This window comes from Sturnus vulgaris, chromosome 9, assembly GCF_052056855.1.
Source record: "Sturnus vulgaris isolate bStuVul1 chromosome 9, bStuVul1.hap1, whole genome shotgun sequence".
Classification (NCBI taxonomy): domain Eukaryota; kingdom Metazoa; phylum Chordata; class Aves; order Passeriformes; family Sturnidae; genus Sturnus; species Sturnus vulgaris.
The window spans coordinates 4,832,490-4,845,750 of record NC_142251.1 but is presented as its reverse complement, the minus strand read 5'-3'; the positions used below and the strand labels follow the sequence as shown (position 1 = coordinate 4,845,750).

Genomic DNA, 13,261 nt, shown 5'->3' with positions numbered 1-13,261 from the left:
CACAGACCTGCCAGAGATGGAAGGGTAGAGCAGAGCAGCATTCCTTCTGCCTGTGCCAGATGAATCCCCACTCCCATCACTCTTCTCCCAACAAGTACTCTCCTACAAAGTCCCAGCAGGTTTTTGTCCCAGCTTGGGAGAAAAACCTTAGGGGAAAGGTAAAAAAAGCAGTATTTCCAAGTGCTCACAAGACCCCACAGTTTTCAAGGGTCCCCACAAAAAAAGAGCGGTGGGATTTCTCCTTACTTCAATTTCTCGCTGAAGATTTAAATACTCAACACTGGAGAGGGAAATTGACAATTTGTCCTGCTGCTCCTAATAGTTTTCAAACCGTTATGCTGGAAAATGAAGTGGAAATGACATGCCATGCAAATCCCACCACCAGCACCCCGCTAATGAAGATAACCACTCCCCCTTTCCAAAGATTTGTCTCCCAGGCAAGAACCCTCTGGTGCTGGCTCTGGGAAGGTGACATGCCAGGCTCCCAAAGCATCCCCTCTTTCTGTCTTTACAGTAGCACAGTCTCTGGATTAACACACACCCTATTTTGGGCAAACACCAAGCAGGACACACGGAGTTTGCCCACTGCTGGGCAAGTGTAAATACAATGCTCTACCAAACTGGGGCAAGACTTAGATTGGGATATTTTTAACCACAACCACCACATGAAGAAATTCATGACTCACTGATCCAGCCCCATTTGGGGCTCATATTCCATTTTAGCTGTCATGCACCACTGATGGGTCACTGGCTTTGGGGTTTTACACTGCCCACCATACTCACTGGTACAAGCAGCCTGCCCCGGAAGCTGCAGAGAAACAAGGCTCTATTCACACTCCCACGGTTATCATTCAGTTCTTTGGTCAATATTTAAGTTTTGGCCAGGTAGGTCCCTCGCCCTGTAAAGTACACCAGAAAAACCACTCCTCTGAGAGGGACTTTACCGTGAGCATCCATCACCAGCCACACCACGGAGAAGCACAAGCACTGTCTTGGGGCCAAAACATGCCTGGGGAAACCAAACCAGTGCCACCAAGCCAAAGCACAGGGGACTGAAAATCTTCTTAGGAGTTGCCCAAAAGGTAAAGCACTTGGGGCTGTTACAAAACTGCATTACACCGAGAATTAAAAACAATCAGGATTGTGTCTATTTACTGTAAGCTTAAAGCAATGTGTATTAAAGAAGTTTATGCGAATCATCTAATGCACTCAGGCCTATTGTTAGAATTATTACCAAGCTAAAAAAAGATTAATTTCTCTAAATACACTAAATCCTCAGACACAATGAGGAGGCTGCTGTGGATGGAGCATTACCACGTCTTGTTTGCTAATGTCATCTTCACCTGTAGCTCTGCTGCCCAAAGATCTACCTTTGCCTTGCTCCTGATGAGCCCGCTGTCCCATCTGGGCTCCTAAAACCCCCACAATTTGACCCAAAACATCCAGGAGGCGAGCAGAAGCCAAACAACCGGTAGATGTGCTGCTGGTTGTCAGCTCTGACCCTTGGTTCAGGAGTTCACCATCTTAATCCAACCCAGTGAAAACAAGCAACACAGACAGCGGCCGCAGGAATGGACAGACAGACAAACTCCACCTAGCAAATACCCCGACACACTTCCCCCATGACCCAGCAGGGTGGGCAGAGACAAGAGGCAGCTCAGCAGCCAGCCAAGCCTCTCTGGCACTGCCCGTGCCCCAAGGCAACCACTGTGTCCAGTGCCAGCATGGAGAATGCCGTGGAGGACCCCGAGACACTCGCCTGGCACTGCTCGCCAGCAAACCCTCAACACATCCCGAGCCAGGCATGTCGAGGCAACGAGAAACTTGGGAAGGGAGGAAAAATGGTTTCCATACCATAGTCTCCCCGGAGCAGACAAAACCAGCTCCTGCTATGAGGTTTAAACACACTTGACTGGGGTCCAAGCCCGCAGCCAGGTGACTAATCCTTTGATGCAAATTCCTCCCAACGCTGCGGGTGCAGGACGGGAGTGGGCAGCCCACCCATCGCCCACTGGGGCAGACATGCCATGCACCCCTGCCAAGAGAGGTCCTCTGAAAGACACCTCAGACTCAAGCATGCCACCCCAGAAACATCATCCATCCCTGGGTCACGCTGCCACCTCTGCAGAGAGCAACCCGAACCACGGAGAGCCAAGACACACAAGGACCAACCAACACCACTGCAACACCAGCTTCAACAAGACAACAGCTCTCCCTTGCTGGGATCAAGGGAGGACTCAGGAAACCAAGGAAGCCTCCAGCCCTGCCAAAGGCAGGGAGATATTAACTGGGACATTCAAGAGCGGTTTGGGGAATTCCCCCTTCTCCTCCCCACCAAAAGCCAACCCCCGCCCACCCTTCGAGGTGTCCTCAGCATGAAACATCTCACCATCACATTGCGTCCTCAGCATGAAACATCTCACCATCGACCCTCCATAAACGCTTTGTTGTCCATTGCTATGCAAAACTTCTTAATTCTACCACTAGCCCGAATGCCTCTAAGTGCTTAAGATAAGTATCTGAGCTCATTTACATAATTGCAACATTATGAAATACTGTTCAGTCAAATCAGAACATTGCTGGTTAAAAAAACCCCACGCTTTTTGCCACTCTCGATTATGTTAGGTTGGCTCCCGGTGCGCCGGAGCTCCCCAACGCCGTAATTACCGCGAGGATTAGAAACTTGTTACTCACGTAGTCATGAAAGGCTTTGGCTTCACTCGAATGTTCACAAGTGTCTCGCCTTTCGGGAGCTGCGCAGTACAGGTCCCAAAACACGCTGCACGGCAGGGAGAGACGGGAGAAGAGCAGTTACTCATCAGGGATCGGGCACCCAGGTCAGCGCAGGTGAGCGGCTTCCCACCCCACGGGGCCCACGGCTGGGATGGGACCTCAGCTGGATCCAGCTGTGCATCATCCCAGCTTCGCACTGCTCGGACCTGACCGTCAGGAGCGGGGATGCTGAGCGCTTAAGGAAGCAAAAGTAGCCTTCAAGAGGCAACACCTCGAAGGGATAACCCCCGTGAGACTTCAGGGACTCCTCGCAGCCTCGCAGCCGCCCAGCCCCGCTCCCCTGGGCGCCCCAGTGGCACCGGCACAGCCCGGTGCCTGCGGCTGGCCCGGCAGCTCTCCAGCGGGAGCCCTGCCCGCCGCTCCCGCGGGGCCGGGGGTGGCTCCGCCGCGCCTCGACGCCCGCGGGGAGCGGGAGCCGGGGCGGTTCGGGGCTCGCCGCCGCTGCTGACTCACGCCACTACCGGGGCTGCACCCCGTAGGGCCCCGCGCCACCGGCGCGCACCCCCCCAGCCCAGGGGTCTGCTCCCACCCGCGACGGGACACCCCCGCACTTACCACCACCAGGAATGCAGGAAGCCGGGGGGCTCGCCCAGCGTAATGTTCTTCTCCCACCGGATCTGCGGGCAAGAGGGAGGCGGAGGGGGGTGGGTTGGGAGGGGGGGCGGTGCGGGTGGGGGGTGGTCGCGGGTGGGCGTGGGCCCCCACGCGCGGCGACCCCCCGGCGCCGCCGCCGCCCCGCGCAAGATGGAGGGCGGGCGTGCGGCGGCGCACAAAGGGCGCGGGGGGCGGCGGGGCTCACCTCGGACAGGAAGGTCTGCGCAGACTTCTGGGCGCCGACGTGCAGCAGGTACTCGTAGACGTACAGCGCCAGCCTGCAACAGCCGAGCGCCGGGTCGGAGGAGGAGGGAGAGGAGCCCCGCTCCCGCCCCGCACAAAGCCGCCCGCCGCCACCGCCGCCCCGCTCCCCCCGCCGCCACCGCCGCTGCTCTTACTTCTCCCGCGCCTGCCCGTCCGAGGGCACCGCCGAGCCCTTCCCTTTGGCGAACATGGTCCGCGCCGAGGAGGAGGGGGGCGGCCGCCGAGAGCCGCCGCTGCCGCCGGAGCCGCTGCGCCCGCCGCCGAGGGAACGCCGGGGGCTGTCAGAGCGCCGGCCGCCGCCGCGCCCCCATCGCCCCGCGCCCGCCGCCGCTCGCTGCGCCCAACGCGCCGCTGGCCGCGCACCCGAACGTGGCCGCGCCGGGCGCCGCCCCCGCCGCCGACGGGCGCCCGCTGCCGCCAATCACCGCCCGGCGGGGGCGGGGCCTCTCCGCGCCACGCCCCGCTCCGGAGGCGGCGGGCGGCCTCCCGCGGCGGGCAGGGAGGGCGGGCGGCGGCTGCGCGCGGTCCTAGAGCGCGCCCGGCTCGGCCCGCGGGCGGTGCCAGTTCCCCAGCGCCGCGCGGCGCGCGGGCCCTTTAAGGCGGCGGGCCGCGGCGCGCAGCGCGCGCTGATTGGCCCGCGCTGCGGAGACCTCGGAAGGGGGGACTTGAAACCGCCCGTCGGGGGGGGTGTGGGGGAGCGGCCGTGAGGCCGGGCAGGCGCTGCCGCTCCGCGGCGCCGGGCGGGACGGACCCGGCAGGAGGCAGGGACAGAGAGAGGGAAGAAGGGAGGAGGCCGGGGGCTGGGCACGCCGCCTTCTCCTCCGGACCGGCCCCGGCGGGTCCCGCCCGGCGCCGCGCACCCTAGCTCCGCGCTGCCGGCGATCACCTCGGGGCCAGGCGCGCCCGGCTGCGCGGACCCCTGAGGGGAGCCCGGGGCCAGCCTGTCCTGGCTGCCAGCTCCATTCACGGGTCTTGTTCGCTCCGCTGCCCTTAAAAACACGCGGGGAAAGCAACCCTCGCCGGGCTGGGTGGGGGTCGCGGAGGGTGGGCTGTGGGGGGCTCTTCTACCTCTCTCCGGGGGCTTGGACAAGGCCACGCTTGTGTCCCAGGGCATCTCTAATTTAGAAGCGAGGGCTTTGCGTCCCTCGCCCCACCAACATCCGTTTGTGCAGGAGCCCATCAAACTAACCATCGGTGCCGGTCTCGAGTGGCAGTGCCCATGGGGACAGATGTTGGAGCAGCACAAAAATCAGGGCTTCAAACAGCTCATTCCCCCTGCCCTGGCCTCACCTCTACCTCCGAAGTGACTGGCTGAACAAAAACCAGCCGGGACGGCGACTGCGCGCTTGGTTGGGGTTGTGTGTTGAGTTACCCACTGCTAAAACGGGGAGGTTGCACTGAAAGCACGGGGGATGTTGGGTGTGAGCGGGGCCATGGGCTCCGTGCGAGGGCAGGGAGGCTCGGGGCGGCGGCGCGGGGAGCCGCGGGGCGCGGGGAGCCGCGGGGCGTGGGAGGGACTCCCGCGGCGGCGGCGGCGGTGCGGCGCCCGTGGGAATGTTCACGGCCATCGGGACCTGCCTGAGCAGGGCCAAACTCGCTTCACAGTTTAAACTGAGGTTTAAATTGAGCTAGAGGGTGGGGGGGGTGCGGGGGGGGGGGGTGGGAAGAAAACAGTTGCCATGCGGTAGGTCGAAAAGGATCAAAACTTGCGGGCGTCCGAGATCGTCATAGCAGGAAAGGAAAACCTAGGGCTTCGCCCAAGTTTTGGGTTTTATGGTGGGGGCCGGGGTGACAGCGGCGATGACAAGGCAGAGACCGGCACACAGGCACAGACAAACCCCAGACTTTGTGTCTCCCGAGCCTTTGCATCCCTCTGCTCTGCTGCTCTGATGGGTTCAAAAATAACTGGGAGTGTCCCCTGGGACTGGGGCTATGGGATAAATCTGACCCTCCAGCAGCACGTGAGAAGTTCACTAAATATCCCTGGTTAAAAATAATACCGTGATATCCTGTACCTCCTGCGTGGAGGTGGAAAGCGCTAATGCCACTGGAATGATGGGCGCTGTGCCCTCGGCAGCAAGAGGGCCTCTCTGTGCCCAGAATATTGCCCTGCCCTGCTCCTGTTCATCGGGAGCTTGTTTTCTTCTAACTCGATGGTTTTCTGAGGTAGGTGAGTAGGCAAAACTCAGCCACTTCCTCTTCCCATCCCCTGGAGTAGTTTGGGACATGAATCAAGCCCAGGGAAGTGAGATGAGAGACAGGATCCCTTCCTCTCCAGGTGCCTCCAGCAGTCTGGTTCCAGGTCTCCAGACAGGAGTGGAGGATGTTCTGAGATGCTCACAGGGGAGAGCAGCCCGAGAAGGGAGACAGGAAACCACCTCGGCTTTCCCTCCTCTCTTCCGGACAGCTGTAGTTCCCAGCTCTTTCTAGAGGAAATGGCCAAGAGCAGTTGATTAAAAACTTCCCAAAGTGGCACCAAAAGAAATTATCAATATTGCCATGCCAGGGTGGCAGAGCCTAACCTGCCAGCTGCCAAATGCCGGCAGAGCAAGGGTGGAAACTCCCAGCCCGTGTGAATTCACCAGGCACCGGCCCTGCCTTCGCATCTTCCGCGACCTGATGATTAGAGCAAATTATAAGCTGGTGCTTTGGACCAACTTAGCTAAAGATCAGAAGGGAGACTAATTTCATATCATCACCACCGCAGAACGCAATTAAGTGGCTCTGCAAAGTTTTAGCGCAAGTTATGACAGGACATTTAGGAAAAAATAAATCCCCACACCCAAAGCGAGCAGCTTCATCTAGCCAAGTCGCAGGAGCATGTACCAAGGCTACCGAGCGCTCCCAAGGTGTGGAGGGCGACCTGTAGGCTACCTTACTTGGCCAGACTTTCTCTTCGTCAGGAGTTTTTCTTGGGTTGCAGCAATTAAAGCACCAGAAGTCATTAAAAACCCCAAACCATCACCCAGCTGGTTGTTTTAAACACCTGCCTGTGGACTTCTCCCATCTGTCAGGGTATCTCCCATGCTAGGGCTGTGTTGCATGGCACCCACCTGGTAGGTACCCAACAGATCATGCTCCACTGAGCCGCAAGGCAGGAGAAGGTGCCGGGTGCCAGAGGGAAAAGGCAGCATCCCCTGGGCACAGCAAAGGGAAGGCTCAAATTTACTGCACACTGCCAGCGGCTCTGCTGGGACTGCTGTGGGATCCCCGTGGGCAGGCTCCCAGTGGGCAGGGATGTGCAGCAGGAAGGACAGGTTTGGGAGGGAGTAGCTGTGGGAAGAGTGGCCTCTCCATGTTGCATATTAATGCTCCTTGTGCTTTAATTGCGGTGGGACCTCTCGAGCAGAGCCATTAGCATGCAATGCGGAGGAACATGTATTTTTGGGATGCCTGCCTGGCTCGCAGACTCTCAGCCGTGGGGAGGGGTAGGCTGTGGGATGCAGGGAGAGGTGTCTCGTCCCCCCCCCAGGGATGCCACTGGAGTTGCAGCTCCTTCCTCAAGCCCCTGAATCATCCCTGCTGCCATCTGCTGCACCCTCGCTCTTCCCCACAGATGTCCTTCTTCCTTCCCCAGAAGGAGATGAGAACCGAGGACAAGGTGCCAAACACGACTTCAAACAGCATCTAATAAAACACGGGATTAATTTCTTCTGACTGGTGCTCAATGGCTCTGATTAAGCAGAGCAGGATTTAATTAGCTTGTTTGGACTGCCTCAGAGCCCGTGCCAAAGGTGGGGGAGTCTCAGTGATTGGGTCTCCCCAGGCCCTGACCAAGAGCTGATGGGGGCCGGCAGAACCTTCCCCTTGAAGAGCAAAGACCGCTGCCTGTCCTTCCAGGATCCTCCTTCAGGATCCTCTGACCACCCTTTACCACCCGGGATGGGAGCCCTTGGCTGTGCTTAATCCCAATGATGCTCATGGGGCAGGCACAGGGGAATGACAAGAAGAGGGTGGGGTTTGATGGGAGACACAAGTTGGTGGCCCCACCGAGGAGACACACTATTGTCTTCCCCAACAGCGTCTCATCCTCTGAACCCTGTGCCTCTTGGCACAAACCAAACTTGCCCTGCCACCAAGACCTTGAATTTAAAGTAACCCTGTTCTCTCCCTGATTTACTACTAGTTGCTGGCTCCTCTCCTCTCCCTCCGCCTGTCTCCTTTAACCCATTTCATTATCTATGCTAGCTTAGGCTTGTCTATGTGGGAACATCATGGTGAAGTTATTGCAAAATAGATGGGCTGTGAATGTAAAGCGTGGCAGCTATTCCCAGCAGCTCCCTGCGTGGCAGCTCCAATTCCTCACCCGCAATTCCTGCGCTAACCTCGGCTGCAGGCAGGCACTGCAAAGTGCCGAGCAGAAGCACCCATGTGGGACATGGCTCCTGGGCTTTCCCCAGGGAAAGCTGGGAAACCATGCTGCATTCCCATAGCTGGCGCTCCTGGGATTTTAACTCTGTGGCTTCCTGTCATTGCAGAGGAGACAAACAGAGGTAGAAGGCGCAAAAGGAGAAAGTGACAGAGATGAAGCTGAGGAGAAGGACTTCCCTGTCTGAGGAGCACAGACAACTTGCAAGCCCCAAACTCATGCTCGTGGTTTGACTCCTGAGGACCGGGGCAAAGACAAAACCCAAAATGTGAGACCCTCGTTACCCTGTCGCCCTGACAAAGTGTCACCTCTGCTCACCTCTTGCCAGTGCCAGCTGCTCTGGTTCTCCTTGTTCCCTCGTCCTTTGCCACTAGCCTGCATCTCCCTGCAAGGGATATTTTGCAATGAAATATCCTCTCCCCAAGAAAACCAGCACACAGTCTGTGGTCCTGCAAGGTGACAACCCCAGCCTGGCTCCCAGCAGTGCTGCTGACATTCCCATGCGGTGCTGTCTGTGTCTGACCCTGCTCCTTCCCTGTGCCTGAGCTCTGGTGGCTGCTCTGTGGGGCCAAGCAGAGCACTGGCATGAAGTGAGGATGCCTCAAGGGGTTACATATAAGTGCTGCCTGTCGGTCTCCTATGGCAATGGCATAGCAGGGACCCTCCCAGGACATCCCAGCAGAGCTGTGTGTGCCTGCAGACCCTACAGACGATGGGATGGTGCCCGTCTTGGAGTTTTCTCAGCCATCCCACAGGACAGCCTGGGAGCTGTGCCCTGTGCCAGCCATTCTCAAGTGAAGGATCGCAGCCTCTCCAGAGTAGCAGCAGTTTTCAGCTGCCTTGGGAGCCAGGCAGAAGCCCCACTTCGCCACCTAAGTATCTGCAGCTCAACATCAGTATTTTCCTCACCCCTCTGCCCTCGGCAAGGAGGGGTTTAGGCAGGGAACAGGCGCCTAGCCGGCGTTACGGGATCTAAATCCAGCTCTGCTGGGTCTGGTTTTGAGCCTCCTCTCTCTGCCGGGGCAGAACATTTGGGTCCTATCTCTGCTGTTTCTTCTCCAGGCTGAGTCCCTTATCTGTCACCTCTTCCATCTGTCTCCGCCTGATACGTGCTGCCAGCAGTGCCCCGAGCCAGCCACCCCCTCCAGTGCCCTACAACGGGGCCAGAGCACCTCTGACGGAGGGTGACCTTGGGATTTGGAGCAGACTTTCCCCCTGCTGCCACTGGCCCCGTGGGTGCTCCCACAGCAGGGTGGAGCAGTGCCAGGTGCGTGCATGGAGCTGTAAATCTGCTGCGAGCGCAGTGACAGTTTGGGTACTTATTTTAGCAGCCTTATTTTAGGTAAAAAGCTGCTGCAGGGTGAGCTGTGGTCCAACTGGCTCTGCTGCCCACGAGGGTTTTCTCCATCACTCCTGGGAGTTTTGTGGGAGGAAGGGGGACCTCAGGGCTATAGAAAAGGCTTTCCAGTCAGCAGCCTGCCATTGGAGCCAGTGTCCTCAGGGACACTCGCCTCTGCAACATCCTCCAAGGTTTCAAACCCAGCTCTTCCTGCTTGGAGGGTTTGCTCTGGCTCTGCTCACACACCCAGCCATGCATGGCCACCTTGCTTCCCAGCAGGCACTGAGGAGACCTGGCTGGTGCTCATCCATCCCCTGGTCTGCAGAATGCTCTGTGGAACAGACTCATCCCCCAGGCCATAAACCACACTCCAAAAGGAACCCTTTCCTGCTCCCACACAGCACTGAGCATCCCTTTTTCTAACTAAAAAACCCCCAAACCAACCCATTTTATCAAGCCCATGTTCTTCTGGCTTGCACCTTCACTTTGTCATATGGAAACGCTATGACTGGCTCTCCCCCCGGGACCTTCAGGCAGGGAGCCACTTCCCCCCAGCCCAGCTTTTACCTTTACTGTTTTCAGCGCAGTCTCTTCCTTCTCCCTCTGAGCACTCACGGCTCATCCAGCCTGCACGACTTGCTGACCCAGCACTCCTGTCCGCTCCTCCATCCGTTTTGCCTCCGCACGTAATGCACTTTCATAATCTTCCCTAGGAAGGTCATGCACAGCAGGTCATGGTGCTGCATCGGAGGCTGTGACAGTGCAGGGGTCTCTGTGCACTGCCTGGGCCCCTGCACCTGGGCTTCCCTCACCATCCATCCCACTGCTTGGCCCAGACACCTGATGTATTTTTGGAAACCCCAAAACACCTAGTTAGAGGGCTGCCTGCAGGACAGATGCTCCTCTGCGGTGGCCCCGCTGTGCCGGCCGTGTCGTGTCACTGGCTCCAGGGAGTTTTGCACTAAGCTAGGCTCAGTGCTTAGGCTGCCCACAGCCCTCCCCACATCCTGGCCCTGGTTGCTGCCAGATGAGTGGGGAGTGGGCAAAGGCTGGTGACTGCCTGCAACAACAGCCTAGATGTGAACACCAGCCCAGATGTGAACACCAGCCCAGATGGGAACTGCAGCCCAGCTCTGCCAATGCCATAAGCTGAGGGATGCTTTGTACCAAGGCCACTGCCCCAGTGCCTCCTTCTGCTCCCAAATCTCTTCTAGGGGCTTTGCCATGCCCACAGTTTGCCCATGGCCACTGCTATCATCCCACCCACAGACAAACATGACAGCATGAGACCCAGCCAAAGCCTTTCCTATTCCGATCTGCAGAGGCGTGGGCTGCTCACCACAGGGCCTCGTTAGCTTAATGAATGAATTTCAAAGCTGGGCTTTCAGATGACATTTGGGCATATAGCTTTGGGCAAAAGACTTCTGGAGTGCTAGGCTAGAACACAGTCTCCATGTCTCCAAAAATCCTCATCTTCTGGTTTCTGAGTGAAATAATAACCAAACCAGGAGATTCTCATAAAGGAAATCAGCAAAGACAACTACTTTTATATGTGCGCTTAAGTATTTAGGTCAGTATTTTTAGAATAAATAGCCGTGGGTTGGTTCCTATCTTTTCACTTTCATTTTTCACACTTCAGCTTCATTTTCCTGAATCTGGTTATACTGAACCAGCAATTGGGTTTTTCAAAGCACTCACACCTACCAGTGCACTGACCTCACTGCCTCCTGCTTCTCCATGGCTCCTCTGGCCTTTCCTTCTCCTCCGAGATATCACCATGGTTAGAAGCTGTATCTGTCCTCCTCTGCTATAAAGATTTCTCCACAAGCTGGCGAGGAAAAGGAGGAAATGGGCTGCAGTGGGACCAGCTCTGCAAAGGGGTGAGGATCTTTGCTGGTCTGAACCAGGAAAAGGATGCACGTGTGCACTGCCATGGCCCGCGTGTGTGGCTCCCTGCACATCCCCAGTCCTGCTCCCAATGCCATCCAGTCCCTTCCTGCTCCAAAGAGAGCCCTGGCCACGAGCTGGGCGTTGCACCCTGCAGCCTGCTATTAAAAGCAAACCATCTAGAAGAGTCCTTCGGAGTGAAGGCAGCTTTTAAAGGAAACATTGGCAGCCTCGTTTGGCTGCAACAGCGCCTGCTTTGCTAACGGCCTCCAAAATTAGAAGAGGCTCAGAAACTTAGGATGGATGTTACTGCAGCAGAGTGGGGAGGGGGTATGAGGGGGAGGCTCTAGCCTGCTCAGCCTCAGCTGTGCTTCCCCAGGATGCTGCTCCATAGCTCATTGATACAACCTTTTTTTGGGGGGAGAAGAAAAGATTGGCATGGGAAGAGAGCATGGGGCACAATGCCTGGCCAGCATGGAAATCCCAGGCATGCACGTGCTGTTGGAAGAAGCAGCGATCTCTGCTGTGCTAAACACACTCCACAGGAGCGACGGAGATGTGCCAAAGCCTCTTCATGACTTAGCTCCTAATAAACACGCTGTGGATGGGAAACGAGCCCTCGGCTTCCCCCAGCGTGGGCGAGTGGAGAGCTCACCCCAGCGATGCTCCAGCCCTACAAGCTGGGGGGCCTGGGGGGCACGGAGCATGTCTCTGCTGGTCCCTGGAACTGGGTCTGGGCTCCTGCCTGCCCTGCATTGCCCCTGGGAGAGTTTTTCCAGAAGTAAAGCCTTCTTTTTCCCCGGCTCAACGGCCGCTTCACCTCCAAGAGTTATTCACAGATAAACTCCATAAATTTGGGGGACAGCCATTTTATCACTCCTGGCAGCTCTGTGCATTGCCTGCCACAAGGTGAAGCCGTGGGAGCTGGGAAGGGATGGGGAAAGCAGCTCCCAGGAGAGCTGGAGCAGCGGGATGCCTGGCCAGGACCAGCTCTGCTCTGAGACAGCTGGGGCCACGGCTGGCCGGATCCTGCCTGGCTCCTGCTGCCCACCTGGGCTTTCTGACGCTTTGTCAGATATAGGGAGGCTCGAGAGCAGCAAACCTCCCTCCTCCTCCCTGCCTTGCCTCCATGGATGATTTATTTCGACACGCGACTCCATCCTGTTTTGCTGCATCACTCCAGGCGCTTTTCTGCTTCTGGCCTGGGCTAGCGACATCCCTGCACCCATCCCTGACTTCCCGGGAGCAGAAAGGAGCCCTCAAGCCTCTGCCATCAGGGCTCGTCAGGATGTCAAAATGCTCCAAAGTTTTGGTGGCTAGTTGGCCTTTCCTGACCTCCCAGAGCAGCTTCCCCTCTCCTGGCCCCTTCCTTGAACTGTTGGTCCATCACTGCCTGGCAGCTTCTACCCGGGGCTCTTTTGGGTGCCCATTGCTGGGAAGAAAGCCCGTGCTTGTCAATTCACTGAGAATATTCTGCTGGAACATCACCTGTAAAAATAAACACATTTTAAAAATTTCCATCCTCAATTGTGCCCTGCACTTACAAAGGTGCAGTAGATCTAATGGCTGTGTGAAGCTCCAAAATGACATGGCCCTTATCCATAGTGCGTGTGTGGGCAGTGTGCTCTTGCAGATGGACACAGACCTGTACAGGCTACCTGGCATGCTGCACTCCAGCCTGTTGCAGGACTGTCCTCTCACTAGGTACCACTGCTGGCAGTTTGGACTTTGTATTTTAATTTTGACCAAGCTATAGGTTGTTTCATTTTCATGTTGCTGCCAGCCTGGTATTCCCTTTTCCCATGGGAAAAACCAAAAAACCAACGCAGACTGCTGGAGATGCTAATGGGGAGGACGGGAGAGGGGCTTCCATCCAACACACTCCCTGCACCTCTCCAAAACCAACTCCTTCATTTCACAGCCTCCCTGGAGTGCCGCGCAGCCATTGAGAGCAGCTTGATTTTGTGTCTAAAATTCCCTGTCTTTTAATAAGGCTTTTTTCCCTCTAAACCTGT

The 13,261-nt window shown here is 57.1% G+C and overlaps 1 protein-coding gene across 5 annotated transcripts in view; it reads right to left on the bottom strand.

The window, feature by feature from the left end:
* Positions 1–4,020, bottom strand: part of SSBP3 (single stranded DNA binding protein 3) — a 54,339-nt gene extending 50,319 nt beyond the window's left edge. For 3 of the 5 annotated variants that reach the window (XM_014870593.2, XM_088169671.1, XM_088169672.1), the window contains exons 1-4: positions 3,786–3,976; positions 3,593–3,665; positions 3,349–3,410; positions 2,695–2,779 (exon numbers count right to left, since the gene is read on the bottom strand). In XM_014870593.2, coding sequence (XP_014726079.1) covers positions 2,695–2,779; positions 3,349–3,410; positions 3,593–3,665; positions 3,786–3,841 — 276 coding nt within the window. In that variant the 5' untranslated portion in view covers positions 3,842–3,976. Of the gene's footprint in view, positions 1–2,694; positions 2,780–3,348; positions 3,411–3,592; positions 3,666–3,785 lie in introns of all 5 variants that reach the window. The other 2 variants (XM_088169670.1, XM_088169673.1) reach the window with 1 other exon arrangement.
* Between the last annotated feature and the right edge of the window lie 9,241 nt (positions 4,021–13,261).